We start from the raw sequence: 17,442 nt of genomic DNA, 5'->3' as shown, positions 1-17,442 counted from the left end.
TTTTCTTTATTCCAGTCTTTTTTATTTTGTATCTTGTACCTTTAATATAATAATAATAATATTTTTCAGTTTTATCTTTTTCTTTTTTTTTCTCTTGTTCTCTTTGTTTTTTATTCACTATCATTTTCTGTGGTTAGTTTCCATTATAAATTTATGCCAGTTATTACCATTACCCAAAGTGCATACAACACTGCTTTGCTTTTCAATGTCCCACTTCTGATTCAGATGTTTTCTTTATATTCTAAAAGATTGCATCGTGGAACTTCCCCTTCTCTTTTTGATAAGTGGTGTAGTATTTTTTACATCCACCTGAGCTGCCACAAACAGCCAGATGAGTGCCTCATTCAGTGCCTATCTGTGTGAATTCATGTGAACAAAGTACGTATGGAGATCCAGTAGGCAAGGTGGGTCAACCCATAATGGGTGCAAGTTAAACTATATGTAGAATTCCACGTGTTTCTGGAGCCATCAAGTAAGCAGTGTACAGTTTAGGAACAGGAAATAGGGAGAGCAGAAGTTGTATAACAATTTGAAATTGTTTGCTTGTGTAAGGGATACATGTGATGAACTGCAGCAGGAACCTTAGGTGGCAAAGATTAGCAAAGCATAGAAAGTGAGTAATTCCAGAAGAATCATAGGCCTATATAAGTAAATAGTGGGTTAAGCATGTAAGGCAGAAAAGTAGATGACATAATGGCTTGGTGGTTAAGGTTTCTTTCCTACGAGCTCCAGGGTGTAGGGTTCAATCCTGCTATGTGGTTACGATCTCTATGGAGTCTGCATGTTCTGCTTTCTCCAGTCATCATCCTGATTCCCAAAAACATGCTGGTTGAAGTTATTGCTGCTAATTGCCCAGACATAGTCATGCAAATTGTCCATTTTGGCTAAACAGGATCTACAGTGGTCATTTAACTTACCCACACAGCAAATACAGAAATTAAATTAAACTATGGTAAGGGTACAGTAGTAGGAAATGTGGTCTGTCGTTTGCTTAAATAAAATGCTGATCATTTGCTGTTCGGATTAGCTCTTGTTTATTAGCCACAGGCATTATATTTCAGGACTGTAGAGACATGAAAGTGCATCAGTGTTTACGCCTTTAGGTTGGGCTCTGTCTTCAATCACTAGGTTTGCAGATACCTATGTACTGCTGATACACTGTGTCTGAAATAAATGTAGGTTGATGAGAACTCCAAGTTTAACATATATCTCTTTGATCTTTAGCAAGTCAGCAGGCCAGCATATCCCAAGAGCAACATAAACTGGCTTCAGACCAGATCAGAGAAAAGAAGAAAAGCAAAATGACAAAGACGGGTAATTCAGCAATAAAAGCAAAGCAGGACAAATCACATAAAATAAACTCAAGCAAAGAAGAGGTCGTGGAACCAACAGTATCAGGTGAAAAGGATTTTCCTTTTTGTATTTTTCTTACTTGTACTTAATATGGAACTTAAGAGAGGATTTATTGCCTGTTTCATTGTGAGTAGGATTTTGTTAACAGTGTAATGCATGTAGTAGTAAGTGAACAGACTTTTAGTGTAACTACTGAAATTACTTTGAATATGTCTCATAACACATCAGGAAAGGCCAAGAAGCAATAAATCACATGGACCAAATAAGGGTTATGTGTAAAACAGTTTACTATCAGATATTTGATGCAAGCTGCTCCAAATCTGGCAATGCCAAAAACAAGAAACGTCATAACACACCAAATCCCAAACATTTCTAGCACTGCAGATCCAGGAACAAGTGCTAACATGGGCCCCAAGCGGGGTGGGGGAGGGCGACAAGATCAGGTGTATGGCATACTGTGTTTTTGGCATTGAGAGATTGAGAGATTTGCTGCTGTGAAGTCATTTGCCAGATTCGGTGCAGGTTGAGTCGAGCTTCTGATAATAAATTGTGTAAAACATATAACTGTATATGAACAAATGGAATAACAAGTAAAGAAATGCACATGGTTAAAGAAGGAAAAGGAAATGGTTATTGTCAGTATTAGTCACAGCAGGATTTTTAAAAAATGGTGATGCAAACTAGAGCAAGCACTGAGAAAGATCTATAAAAAGAAAGAGAAAGGGAGACTGATGGGGAAGAGAAGAAAGATGAATGTGATGAAGAAGATGTTATGAGGAGAGGGAATACCAATATCCCTTTCAAGCTAGTCATGCTGATAAGAAAGGACTGAGAAACTGGGGAAATGTACAAGTACTTCTGGTGATATAAACAGTAAGAACAGAGAAATTATGAAACAGTCAAAAGGCTTCAATATTGATGAAAAAGAAGGAAGGTGATCAAGATGAAAAATAACAGCATCAAGTATGCCCTTAGTAATGTTAAGCACTCCTAATCGTGGACAATTCAGTACTAAAATGCTCACTACATAAAGATAAATAATGTATAAGCACAGACACACACACACATATACATGTACATATTGTAGGAAGGAAAGAAGGCAAAGTAAGTTCTGCTGTACCAGAAAAGTGTAAGGAACATATGGAATATGTGTATTTAAGTTATTCCTAAATAAAGGTTTTTCATTTTGGTAAATTTATGTTGCTTTTGCTTCAGACCTCATCAGCCTGTAACGTCTTAACACTGTTTGGTGCTGCTGACTTCTGCGACTTGAGCTACTGCAGTCAAAATAGGTCATGCACTCACCTTTGGTGCAGTAGACTGTGGGTTTTACTCCTAGACAAGGTAGTTTGATTAATTTTCCAGTACTGACACTGCAGTGCAGTATAAGGAAGGGTGCTGCAATCCTGAGTGGGCTGTCCTTTTAATTAATAGTTATACAAAAGCCTCATCTTCCTGAGCTGGTGGTAGCTAAAGTGGTTGTAAAGGTCTCTCAGAAGTTGTCTAAACAAGTGGATCTAAAGATCCCATGGAAGTTATCTAAGTGGATGTGAAGATCCCACAGAAGTTATCTAAACAATTAGGGGTTGCTTTATTCTATTAAATCTTGCAATTTTTTTCATTATTTACACATTTGTTACATTTCCAGTTTGTAACACACTTTATACATCTTAATAAAACACTTCACATATTCATTTTCCTAAATACATTTAACAGCAATTACACCCCCTTTCCTTTCTACCATAACCATCTTTACATCACATATTACCTCCTCTTCCTCTTTTCTTCTGTTATACAGCAGTTCTTCGTGTCTTCTTTTCCATAACCACCAAATAGCAGTGAATTCAATTTTATCCTATAGTTCAGTTTCTTTTTCACTCCCAACTTTTTTTCAGACCACACTATGTCCATATTAGTGTTTTAAATACTTTTCATTCATAAACATCTTTGAGTAATAATGCAAAATTTTTATGTTTTTGTATAGTCCATAATACAATGTTGTGATGTTCCTTCAGTATTACAACTATTACAGATTCTTTCTTTCTTCTATCATTTTATATTTCATGTTACTTTTCAGTGGCAGTTTGTCCAGTAATAAATACCAAAGAACATCATTGGCTTCAAAAAAGGTTCAGACCTTACCTGCCTTTTACTTATTGCTCTCTTGTATTCAACCCCCCCCTCCCGATTTTCCCCAGGGATCAAAATAGTTTGCTTTCATTATATTTTTATACCATTCTGTCCTTTTCATTTCTACTTTATTTTTATCAATTTTCCATGTGTTTACTTTTCTTCCATATTTATTTTCTTGCAGACTGTTTGCTTCTCTTTTCCCCCACCATATATCTTCATATTTTTTCAAATAATAAATTTCCATTATTGTCTTTTTCAGATACCTTTTTATCACCCAAAGCAAATTTATTCGCAATAAGAAAACATGATTTATTAAATTCGACTCCCTTTTCTTTTAAATGATAAACTATCCTTTTTTAGGATGGATTCAACCTTGTTCCTAAAAAAAAAAAATAAAAAAAATACACTACAGTTCACTTTCCATACAGCTTGGAAGCTTATACAAACCAACTATATATGCTAGTTTTCTTAAAATATGTGTATTTAATATATATATGTGTGTGTGTGTGTGTGTGTGTGTGTGTGTGTGTGTGTGTGTGTGTGTGTGTGTGTGTATATACACATATATATATATATATATATATATATATATATATATATATATATATACACACACACACACACACACACTTTTTGTTAGGAACCACAGAAGCACAATTAACCATTCTGTCAAGTTTCATATTTTTTAAAACGTCTCTCCATCATTGTTCTATTCTTATTTGTTCCCTTCCAAACTTAACCCTTTGAAAATCAATTTCACTTTTGATAAAATAGATTCCTACTACTCTTATCGCTTCTCCGAACACCTTAGTATTTCATTTATCTGTAATCCTACTGTAGCCAAAATTTGTTCTGTTCTGAAAATTCTCTCTTTCATCCTCTGTTTCTTCTTGGCTACTAAAAGCAGATCATCTGCATATGTTAACATTAATGGTACTGTTATCGCTTTCTTAACTTACCATCTACCATCAACTAACCTTGGACTGCATGTTTGTATAACCACGTTCGTTAGCTTCACAAACAGCGCTATGTTCAGTGGACAACCCGACTTTATCCCTCTTCCATGTCTTATCTTTTTTTCCTACACATTAATTTATTATCAAAGACACACAAGAATTTTTGTAAATTGTCCTCACTATCCTACTTATTTTTTCTCTTACCTCTTATTCTTTTAAAATGTTCAATATTTCCCCAGGATCAGTAGTGGCAAATGTCTAAACCACTTTACATATTGTTACTTTCTCTTCTCCTCCCCTTGATCTTTACATTCAACGACGTCTTTAACCATCATTAGCATCTCATTTACTGTTTTCTTTTAACCCCATACACTCCTTCATCCATTTCTTCTTTCATGATATCCATCATTCTTTTCTGAACAACCTTAAATATTTTATAGTCAGTATTTCATAACATAACTGATGTTTTATTTCTTCCCTTGCCCTTTTTCCATATTCATTTTATTATGTCATTGGAAATCTCTTCTTCTATACCTTCTATTCATTAGATATTTACAGAAAAATCTTTTTCTTTTTCTGAGGCTTCTTTATGAAAACTTTACCCACATCCATTTGGACCTCTTGCAGATTCTACTCCATCCTCATTTGTAGGATCCTCTAACTCTTTCCTCTTGATTCTTTTCTCCATTTCTTCCAACTCCTTTTTCATCTTCTTTACTTTCTGTCTTACACTCTTTTTATCACACCTACATATTCTCTACGTACCTTTCATCTGTATCCATAATTTTCTCTTTTGTATTTTAAGTGTCCTTTTTCTTCCTTCATTGCATTCATTTTTCTCTCATTGTATCTCAATTTATTACCTAAAAAGACAAAACTTCTTTTCTGCCTTTCAGATATTTTGTATAATATCATTCTTTAAATTTTTCTTTATTATATTTATATTGTTTTTTCTTATTATTTTTAAAGATTGCACCTTGACCATTTCTCTACTATGCTTTAACAATTTCCTTTTGCTTATTATATGTCATTTTTCTTCTTTCATTGCTCTCTCTCTCTCTAACTTTAAGTATATTTTTTAAACTTTTCTTTATACACTGTCCACCACTTTGTCAGCCTTCCATAACATGACTTCATTGGTATATGATCTTCCCACAACTGTCCCCTTTCTTTTTAAAACATTCTATTCCTGCAGTTTTTCCTGTTGGTCTTTTTAACCCTTTTCCTTCTTTTGTTACTTTTTCATTCCTGCATTTTACTGCCTATATAGCCTTTGGTATAAAAATTTGCTTCTTTATTTCCATCTTTTAAAAATGAATATGGGAAGTTCCTTAGAGCCCTGGCCAAATTTGCCCTAGTTAGTACAGATACCATCTTCGACCAACCCTGAAAAAAGTCCATTGGCCTAGTGGGGCTAACCTGCTCAACAAAGTGTAAATAAATAAATAAATATTATTACCCTCCTTAGTGTCTCTAATGGCTTCTAAGTGTATGAGAACTGGGAATCATCAAATGTAACCACTGGCTGTACTCGTTTCATGTAATATTTATGCTCTGCCACAGAATGGTATCAGTCCATGCATACCATTGTAAACAAGCATGCCAGCGTGGAGTGGACTACAGTGGATTGGGTGCATACCTACAGACCGCAGCAGTGACAGCAATCCAGTCCAGTTTCTAGGAGAGGTAGCCATTAGCTCCTTGAGTTCCATCTTTTCAGGCTGTAATCGTTAGCCAGGGCTTGCTTCTTGAACTGTATTCATCAGCTGTTTGAAATTAAACCATTTTCCTCTAGCATATTCATAAGCATCACAGAGAGGACATCTTCATGATCCTTATCTTCTGTCTGCCTGTCATTTGAACCCAAGTTCTCAGCATTGGGAGGGTCATTATCCATGCAGCTGTTAAGGTTTTGAAATGTCTTACAACTGTTTTTACTTCATGGAATTCTGTCATGAACTGTTGCACATTTCTATCCCATGGCCCTCCTTGGTCTATGGGTTCATACATAATTACTAATCATGCAGTCGAGGAGGCCATTTAGGAGCTAGCCCATATTTTCAGTATCCCCTAAAGGACTTTCTGGTTAATTGACCTGCTCAAGTTCACACAGTAGGCATATGAAAGCTGAGAAAATAAAACCCTGTACCACAAGAAACACTTATCTGCCAAATCCTGGTTACAGACCATCAATCAGCTGTATGGTAGGTGCACATGTCCCCATTCTTTGCTCTTACCCTTGTCTTTGTATCTAGCTTTCAGCAGCTGTCAGTACATACTGGACAAAGATTCCTTCCCAGGGTGACCAAGCAGGCATTGGTTATTTAGGTCCACTTTGCCTCACTTGTTTCTGCAGCGTCTGGTCACTAATCAGTCCTGAGTCATGTGGGCTGTGCACCTCAGGGCAGGCTATAAAAAAAGCATTGTTTATGAACACGAAGACTTTGGTACGAGCAAAAACGTACAATAAAAATGTAAGAAGTAGTACTAGTGTCAAGATTTGTATCGGCACAAAAGTCACGTTCATGGAGAAAAATGAAAGTATTCTGTGGCATATGAAAGCTAAACAGATTTTGTAGTCTGAAGAACTTTGAGTTTAACAAGAACTTAACCTTCAGTAATTGTAAGTGATTGCATAAAAGGCAGGTATTACCATTATAGTACAGCAGCTTTAAATATTATCTTGTAGTATCACCAGTTATTTAAAAAGGTGCAGTAGAATACTTCTTTAGGGGAAGATAGAGTAGCAATTTGGCTAGTTTAAATGGAGAGAAATAAAAATGGTACATTCAAGTAAAATATTTATACAAAACCAAAGTTAGAATTAGTGAGGAAGGAATACATGTGTACATTTTGTCAAAAACTTGGGAAAGGAAAGAATGATGGATTTAGAAGAATTAGTTTCATTTGTTTATAGACATGACTGAATAGATAAAATTTATGGATTTTGATTATTTATACTTTAGAAAGAATATTGCACTTACAGTCCTGTTTAGACCACTACATATAAAAGCAGAAGACACAAACATGTTTGGTAGAGAGACTAGGAAAGGGATATAAAAATTTAACTCTCACTCTGATACGCACAGTGACATAGGTCTATTCTTGGAACTCCTTCTTAAACTCTTTTAGTGGCTTGTACTTTGATCTTGAGTTTCCTCACTTAGATAGCAAGTTCTTCTGTAGCATGTGATGGTACATGCACTTCTGGTTTAAGGAACACACCTGCTCCATAATTCTCAGTTTTTACCCACCACTCATGTTGCTTGGATCTTATCTTAAAGTGTCATTGGAAAGCTGCTTTGTTCTTTCCCTTTCAAGTTAACTAGCCTTTGTTATATTCCTCTAGCTATTAGCATGAGTTGAACCTCTGCAAAGAGCTTCATTTTAAGCTTGATCACTAGCAGTTCTCATATGCTTACCAGTGAAGGACAGTCCAACACTGAATGCTGATGGAAGGCCTCAACTAGAAGACAAGGTAGACTCCAGAGAGGAGTAATGTAAGGAAGCATAATAAAGACATGCCCCTTGGCATTGATCCTGAAGTTAAGACACAAGAGCTGGTACTGCCTTCATTTACATGTTGCAGTTTTTAGTTCATTTGCATTCTTACATGGAGTGAGCCTTACGGTTTTCAAGGCATGTCATTGTTGTTGAACTTGTTCTAAGATGGTTGTACTCCTCATATCCCCTGTGCTTCTGGCAAGCTTTTTTACTTATCATGATTCCTTGCTGTAGTCTTCCAAGTTCCCACTGACCTACAGATGTGCTCAAGTTGGCATAGGCCATTAGTGGTCGATGTGAAGCCTGTTGAAATTTGGATGAATTGATAATTGATGGCTTTTTTTCATAATTCACAACTGATGTTGATGTTCTGCCCATGAACACTAGCATTGCTGTGTGTTATGGTCTTACTACCCTACCAGCATAGGAAATAAAACAAGACAGTCCTGGTCAAAGTGCCTCTCAGAAGCAGTACGAAAATCCAAAAAATACAAAAGAAGCAACACCACAGCAGATATCAGTATATACACATCGATTTAATAAATCCAATAGTTCAGAACAGTGAGCGCTTTCATGTTATAAAAACATTTCATCAGTCTGGCAGCCTGTGCTATATGTTCCAACGATGGGTTTTGACTACTGTTAGTTTAATTTGAGGATGGCTTTTCCGTTGCTTCTCTTGCCCATCTTAAGGCCTTGGTCCTTCATAGGTTCATAGGTTCATAGGTTCATACTAGGCTGTCTGCCGTAGGGCATTTACAAGCCTAGCCAGAGTGTGTTTGGCTTTCGCCACCCATTTTAAAATTAATTTTGCTATGCCCTTTTTCGAGGTTAGTATACTGTGCATCTGTCTAACAGTTACACAGAAGTGATACCTGGAGTAAATCTACGATCTCCCATCCACTCATCAAGATTCCTCTTGAAGAGAGTCAATGAGGGACTCTGCCTAACCTGGACTGGGATTTTATTCCAGAGTGAAGGGAGCCTCTGGGTTATGAATCTGTCCCTCCAGCATGTCCTATTTATTTCAGTGCTGAGGTTCAAGTCTCTTGAGCGCATAGCTCGATGGGATTTGGATTTTCTGAGCATGTCCATTAATTCCGGGTTGGACATGGCTTTATATGTCAGGCACAGATCGCCTCTGAGCAGGCGGTATGCCACTGAGTAGAGCTGGAGTTTCTTTAACCGGGCAGCATATGGCATCTGTTTGAGCCCTTTGATCCTCTTGGTGAGGTACTTTTGGGGTCTTTCCAGTTGCTGCAGGTGTCTGGTAAGGTACATCCCAAAAGGGGCATTGTACTCAATTATGGGCCTGATGAGGGATGAGTAAAGAGGCACGATGACCTCCCCTGATCTAGATGTGAATCCCTTCATGATTAGGTGGGCTATATAAAATGATTTTCTAACCACTTTGGCCACATGGTTGTCGCTATCAACTTGGGTCCCCAGGAATGGATTACCATCTATGTGGTAATTTGTGGGCACTTTGTTTTTGCTGAAGGGGATGACTATACACTTTTTGGCGTTTAGCTTGAGGCCATGGCTCTGGCACCAGTTGTCTCTTTCTATGAGGCCCTTTTGTAGGATGCTTGTGTCGGCTGGAGAGTCGATTATGGCGCCCAGTTTGCAGTCATCTGCGAACTTGGTCAGCCACAGTCCTTCCATGTTGGTGTGTACCTCCGAGAAATATATACCGAACAAGAGAGGTCCCAGGACTGAGCCTTGTGGGATGCCACTTGTAACTGGTTTGGAGTCTGACATGGCTCCAGCAATTCTAACCATGTGGGTTCTGTCCTTGAGCCAGTTTGCAACCCATCTAGTGACATAGAGGTTTATATTTAAGCTGGTGAGCTTATCTATAATGCCCGAGTGGGGTATTGTATCAAAGGCTTTTGCGAGGTCCAGGTAGGCTGTGTGGACCACCTTCCCCCCGTCAATGGCCTTGGTGACTGTTTCAAAGAAAAAGACCAGGTTTAAGAGGCAGGATCTGCCCTTAACAAAGCCGAACTGGGTAGGATCCAGTGTCTGTAGGTCCCCAATATCTTTATTTATGAGGTCCATGATGATCCTTTCCATAGCTTTGCAGACCAAGCTAGTCAGGCTTATGGGGCGATAGTTTCCAGGATCCGGTGAGGCACCACCTTTGTGGAGAGGGACCACTGTTGCTGTACGCCACTCTTTGGGTACATATCCTGTAGTAAGGCTGAGATTGAACAGTAGTTTTATGTTTGGGTTTAGTTCTTCTTGGAGTTCATGTAGCCGGGACACCGTCTGATCCCATTGATGCTGTGTTTTTGCTTTGGAGGCGGCTCTTACCTGAGCATCTGAGATGTCAGGGGGAAAGCACTCTGCTGGGATAGATATTTGCCCTTTTGGTGGGGAAGGGGGGGAGAAGTTTGCGCTGAACCTGTCAGCTAGGATGTTGGCAATGTCTGTGGGTTCGGTGTATTTTTTGTCATTTTGGACCAAGTCTGAGCATATCTGGGAATTCCCACCCAGGTTTCTAACATAACTAAAGAAAGCCTTGTGATTATCCTTAGTGTCCTGTGCAATTTTTCTCGAAGCTGGCCTTAGACGATTTTATGAGTGCCCGTAGTTTTTTGCTAATACTGATCAGAGATGCCTTCCCTTTTTGGGATTTTGCTCTATCATGTAGTAGCTTCCTCCTTCTATTGTATAGTTTGTTTATGGCTGGGGTCCACCAGACAGGACGCCTGCCTTTGGAGGATTGGGTCTTGGTTTTGTTTGGGATTGCATGATCCATGCATTCCTGAAGGTGTTCATAGAATGCATTTATAAAGGATTCTGCAGTCTGGGCTGCATTTTCCACAGGCCCAGGGGCTTTGAAGGATTCCACCTCGGTTTTGAGGAGTGTGAAATTTGCTTTAGAGAAGTTTTTCACTGTGGTTTTCTGGGCAGGGGCTGGGGTTGGGATGTGAATATCTAGTGAGATTAGTTTATGGTCTGATCTTACCAGTGAGGGATACACTTCTGGTCTGGAGCATAGAGTCCCCATGTTGGTGATGATCAGGTCCAGTATGTTTTCCCCTCTTGCGGGAGTGGTAACAAGCTGTTCCATAGCATTTGAGTTTATAAATTCTAGGAACCTTTGGGCTAGGGTGTTGGAGCTACAGTAATACTCCCAGTCTATGTTTGGGTAGTTGAAGTCGCCCAATATAATGGTGTTTGGAGAGACCTTCATATTTTCCAGTGTTCTCAGGAAGGCCGAGTGGAGTTCCCGGGTTTGGGAGGGTGGTCTGTAGCAGGCTATAAACTGGAAGGCAGTTTTACCCATTGTTAGCCTGCTGCCAAATTTGTTTAGAGTCAGGATTCCAGATATTTGGATAGACTAAGTCACTGAGCCCTTAATTTCCTTACACATCTTTCCCACTTCTAGTCTTCCTTGGAGAAAGAGGCATTGGATAGGATGCTTTAGCTTATGCAAGCAATTCTGAAGTGATCTCTTTCACTGAATTCGGCAGGGAGAAGGGTCCATAAGCTTGCTATCCTATGTCTGTGATGGACAACATGACTGAAAAAGTGGCACCAAATATTTGTTTGTGTATGTTAACTTGGCCTAGTTCTGTCTCTGTGAAAAGCTCCAGACTGCTTTTATGGTTGTCCCATTCTTTATGGTAAAGGGTCCTTTTTCCAACCTACTTTTCTCTATGCAGTAGTTGCCCCAACTGCCATGGGTGTGTGCTATTTCCATTTTTAGGCATTCCCATAGTCACCCTGAGTTGCATTTTCCTTAAACAAAACTACATTACTTTCTAAAACTGTCAAGTGTAGTTCACATATAGTATTATTTTCTAGGAAAGATGTCACTTAAATATTTTCTAACAGATTTACACACATAAGTATTAGGTGTTACTGTGACTAGATGATAAATGCCTAGAGTCACAAATGAGTATTACCGATGGATAAGTTATTATGTTGCTGTTCAGATACTTTCTTTAAAAAATATTCAGTGTCTTTTATATGCCTTGTTCCTTTCTCAACTAATGTTCTTATTTTGTTTTAAAATAAACTGAAATTGATTCTGTGATTCACCTTGTCCCTGACAATTGGCCTCATCAATGGATTCCTCAAATCCTTATGTATTTTAGGAAGGCCTTGGACTACAGGGGCCTTTTAGTATAATATATGAAAATAATTCCTCATTTCAAGGTTTACATATTGGTTAATGAGCATATATGTGATAGTGTTAATTGATGCAGTAATCTTATTAGTATCATATGTATCTGTTTTGGAGTAAACCTATAAATTAGTTCATAGTTCATTAACCTGTGCAACATAGTCGGATCCTTCCCACCTTGTTAACATATTTATTCACTGTGTGAACACTTCTTATTTGGTAGTGCACGTTATTTTATTTATGTCCATTGAAAAAGTCTGAAAAAGTCTTTCTCACATGCCTTTTGGAATGCTATGATGATGGACTGGTTTATAGGAATAAAACAGCTTGTTCCAAAATTCTTGTCTGTTATACATTTACCAGAGGAAAAAAAATTAATTCAGTTGCCTCCTTTATAATCTTGATTTAACTAAAATGTCTGAAATACTGCCACTTGTGCTGGTATAAAAATTAGCTCTTTATTTAAAATCCACATATCTGCTTCTATTAATACATAGTCTAATATATTAAAACAATAAGTTAAAGTCTTTTGCCTTGTCTTGTGTCTGTGCCATTGTCAAGAGCCACTTATATAAACAGTCTCTTTCTCTTGCGCCTCTGTTTATTTGATTTCTTTTCTATATTCTAGAATGCTGTTGAGGCATTGGTAATGGTACCATTTGTAGAAATTGTGGAAAATCCACTTCCAGGGCATCTAGAGCAGAGATGTACTTATCGTCCACTCTTGCAGGCATTTCACTCACATTCAGAGCCAATGTATGCATACTTAGAGCATCTTCTGTTTGAGTCAGAACTTTAGTGTCATCGTCACATGGGGGCACTGACCTTTGACCTTAGGCCAGCGGGGGAAAAATTGCATTCTTTAAGTCATTCACATCATAGTTAGTTTTCTTTTATTACTAGTGGTTAGTAGCCTTCGCGGAAAAATTGGTATAACATCTAGCATGATGTTATACAGCTTTCGTTGAGTATCAGTAATAATTTTTGTGAGCAGGAAGCTCTTGAGTATCTGTAATTCAGTCATCAGTCATTGTTCCATAGGTATAAAGAAATCATTTGTTAAAGTCATATATTCTTTACCAAATTTCCAATTTAATGTCTGTCATTATCATAGTAAGTCAGGGTATTTGTTTTCATAGGTGGGTATTTTCAAAATTCTGTAGCCATCAGGTACAATACCCATTTTTAAAACCTCTTCAAAACTAAATGTTGTAAATGTTTGAATACCTGCAGTTTCTGTTCTAATGCCTTTAAATTATTCTCAAAACCTGGAGGTAAGGAATTCTGAGATGGCTGCACACTGAGTAACAGCTTAATTCTAGCTCTCCTGCTGTGAAAACAGAAGCTTAGCAGAGAAAGCCAGTGGATCTAGATTTCTGGGTAAATTTCAGTAACTGGATAGTAAGCGCACTGCCTGGATGCCAGGGAAAAAAAAAAAAAGAAAAACAGAGGACCTGAAGCAAAATAGCTACAAAAGGTGATGAAAAAACACTGACTGTGAAAAGTACTGCAGCTGTTCAACAAAAAGCAGTACAAGCTTCAGACATGACTTCCATTAACCTAGAGGAAAGTATAAGGTAACTGCACACAGACCTGACTAAAATAAATGAAACACTGTTGGGAGTATGTCAACTCAAACTATAACAGGCTGGAAAAAAATGGAAGAAGTTTTAAACAAATATTTAGATAAAGTGATAAAAGTGAAAACTCAGAGGTTGAAATAAAGAAGAGGCTGGCAGAAAATGATAGTGCACAAGAAGAGATGTTTAAAAAAATAATAGAATTAGAGGACAGAGCATGTAGGGAAAACCTGAGATTTTCTGCTGTACTCGAGAAGCTGGAAGGAGCAGACTGTATTAATTTTATGAAACCACAAATAAGCAACTAGACTGGTATTCCACAACACGAATTATTAATTGAAAGGGCACATTGTATATATGCTCAAAACCTGGCTATGAGAAAACAATGTGACCTTTAAAAGTAAAGATGCAATCATACCAGCAGAAGGGGTTGATTCTGTCAAAAATTTGGCAGAAGGACAAAGTACTAAAAATTGGGGGCAGCAAAGTGTTTGTGGATAATGACTAGTTATTGTACACCAGGCAGAAGAGGAGTAAGTTTATTCCGTTATTCAGGGAATGTTGAGAAGCAGGCTACTTTCAAGATATTTTCCCTGGAGGAACAAAATAATTTTTATAATGAAGTACATGCTAAGGAAGAAATACAAACGTTGGCCCAACAAAAATTGAGCTTTGAAACAGAAAGAGATGCTTCTTCATGTTCTTCTGATAATAAAGACCACAGAGAGACTGTGCCAGTGAAATCTTTTCCACTGTTTCAATGGAAAATGTTTGAGAGGGGAAAAAAAGCACAAGAGTTGACTAGAAGAATCAAGAGCACATTGGAAATGAAGCAAAGACAGTGTTTGGGAGCTGGAGATGAACAGTATTAGAACAAGAAAATCTGGAAATATTGGACATTCTAGGACTTTGTTAAACTTGTAGAGGACTCTAAAGCATATACCCTTCTTCATGTAATTAATGTTTGGAGAATAAAATCAGTAACTTGGAAATTGACAAATGTAGGATTGTAAAGCTATAATTATATTTGTAAAACATGAAAGAACAAGAAAATCTGGAAATATTGGACTTTGTTCAACTTGTAGGGGACTCTAAAGCATGTGCCCTACTTCATATCATTAATGTTCGGAAAAGTACTCAGGAGAGCAGAGGTGAAGGGAGAACGTTAACTGTAAATAAAACATTTTTTTTTATAGTGGTACTATTTTAGTAGTGTATGATATTCTTTGCATGTTATTAAGTATTTTTTTCAGTTATTTTTAAGTGTAATGGGAATACTAATGTAAACTGGTGCTCCAAATGAAGGCACTGCAATGCAAAAAAAATGGTTTGGTTAAAAGAGCATGACAAAAGAAAAATTAGTGTGCATTTTCTCATTTTTGCATAAGGGAATGACTGGTTTAAGGGCATTAGCTAAATCTAGTAACAGGTTTTAAGAGAAAGCAAGTAAATGAAAAAGAATGTTGAATATTATAATGCTTTTTTTGTAGTAAACAGTTTTGTGTCTGGTTGTGATGTCTCTAGCAGGCAATCTGATAAAGAGAAATGGCTTGGAGTAAATATTTTCTGAAGGCATTCAAGTGTTTTCCCAGCTGAGAGAGCTATAAAGATAAGACAAAGCCAGACAGCACTTAATAGAACCACAGGCTGTGCCATGGGTCTTAGCATGGTTAAGGTTTCTTTTAGGTTATCTCAAATCTGTGTTTGTGTCTGTCAGTATGGAACATTTGATGTTCTTCGTGTTTCACTGTTGCAGTCATCACATTTGGGTTATCTACTTGCAGTAGCCCTCAGTCGGCCTGATTAACAAAGTCTTGGGTCCTGCGTCGGTTGCTGTCTCTTCTTCCATGATGTCAGGTTGTCAGGGGTATAGAACATGCAGCTGATGCCATTACATCAGTCTTTCTTGCTGTGCTGTGCAGTGCCCAAAGCAAAAGCAGTTCGCAAGTGCCGGTCGGCCGACTCCTGAAATTTTCATTTTTGAGTTTCAGAACCGAAGTCTTCAACTAAAGCTTAAGTACCCCATTAGGGAAAACTTTTCTTGCTCCTTACCGATGTCAGTTGAAGTTAATTGCATTTCTTATGGAAAGCAAATACCTCACAAAGATTTTCATTCATACTGTATTCCTTGCCTAGGTCCTGACCATGACGTACCTTGCTGTCGGTTTTGTGCCTTATTTAACTAACACACTATCCATCATTGGTATATTTACGCCTCTAAATATTTTGGTTCTCGGTTCAATTATCCAGATATGTCATCAGTAAGCCATCCAACTACTGGCATTCCAAAAAAACACAAAGATAAAGACAGAGACAGACCGCCTATGTCCAAAGCTGCCGACGTTGCTTCTCCTAAGCCAGTCACCAGTTCACCGGTACTCAGTGAGGCACCTTCGCAGCCCCTGATACCCACTACTTCTGATTCACAGGCCTCTACTGAGACCCATTTGGAGTCCGATATGCCGCGAGATGTTTCAACTGTGGAACCTGTGGATGTCTCTACCCTGGATGGGTCTGGAGCCTCTGTGCAGTCACTGGCTTCTGAGGGTGTATTCAGGCCTATGGATTTGCATATTAAACCAAAGCCACCTTATTCTTTAAGGCCTAAAACTCGAACCATGCCTAGAAAACCGATGCCCAGGCCACATGCTCAGGCCTCTATGCCTAAAAAAGCAAGTGATAAGAATGGCTGAAGACCTTATAACTTAATCAGGGGAAGCCAACAATCCTCTTCTAAGAGACCTAGGACTGAATTTGTCTATGAATCTTCTGATGAGGATTCAATATTTCTGTTTCTTCTGATGATCTGGATTTACCCTTATCTACTTATGAGGATTCTGATGCAGAGGACCCTATTCCCTCTGCTTCCCCTCCAGAGGATTTCTCTTTTGGTGAAACCTTGCATACTCTAAGGGAGCATTTCCACTGGGAAAGCCAGGATTTTTCAGATTCGAAAAAGAGGCTTAGGGACTTCTTACTCCTGCCTCAACATAGGCCTTTAGCTATCCCTCCTGTTCTAGACATTGTTGATGATGCCTTTTCAGAATCTAGTTTGTCCCCTGATTCTTTGCCTCCTGCTCCCAGAAAACCTGATAGATATTACAGGGTTCCTGATTCTCACAAGTTCCTTTTTAAAAATCCTGTTGCAGATCCTGAGACTATTTCACAGGGGCCCAAGGGCATTAAGACTTCTACTGCCAAAAATCCTAACCTTTCTGATAGAGACTCCAGGGCATTGGTTAGATGGGGTAAGAAGGTATACACTTCTGCAACCTTGGCCATTAGGGCCTTAAATGGTCAGTTTCATGTGTTAAAGTATCAACAACATATTATTCAATTGCTTAAACAGAAAATTAGGTTGATTCCTCACTGTGCTGAAAATAAGGATTTACAGGATTTAATGCATTCTGCTAAACAGGTTGGAAAACATACTTTACAATGTGGGTTTGATTCATTAGAGGCCTCTTTCAGGACTGCTGTCACTGGGTCTGTACTTAGAAGGCATGCATGGCTTAAGGAACAATCTTTGCCTGATCATGTTAAAGCTAAATTGTTGGATGCTTCCTTAAATCAGGACCGCCTGTTTGGCAACAAAACAGAGGAAGTTCTTAAAAATATGAAAGATAAAGCTAAATCTATGCAAACTGTTAAAGATTTCTTACAAGTTCAGACTCCAAGATTTAGTAGGCATTGGCCCTCTAAGAATTGGTCCTTTCCTGCCTCTTACAGGCTTTCTCAATCCAAACCCAGACCCAGCAGAAACCCCAGGTTTCAGTCC

At 38.2% G+C, this 17,442-nt stretch overlaps 1 protein-coding gene across 1 annotated transcript in view; it reads left to right on the top strand.

Moving 5' to 3' along the window:
* Nucleotides 1–17,442, top strand: part of LOC122814953 (lens epithelium-derived growth factor-like) — a 668,706-nt gene that overhangs the window by 573,185 nt on the left and 78,079 nt on the right. Inside the window, exon 9 of the mRNA XM_044087212.1 lies at nucleotides 1,225–1,398. Coding sequence (XP_043943147.1) covers nucleotides 1,225–1,398 — 174 coding nt within the window. The remainder of the gene's footprint in view (nucleotides 1–1,224; nucleotides 1,399–17,442) is intronic.

This window comes from Protopterus annectens, chromosome 11.part0, assembly GCF_019279795.1.
Source record: "Protopterus annectens isolate FY-2018-M chromosome 11.part0, PAN1.0, whole genome shotgun sequence".
Classification (NCBI taxonomy): domain Eukaryota; kingdom Metazoa; phylum Chordata; order Ceratodontiformes; family Protopteridae; genus Protopterus; species Protopterus annectens.
The sequence above is the reverse complement of the archived record's forward strand: the minus strand, read 5'-3'. Positions and strand labels throughout refer to the sequence as shown.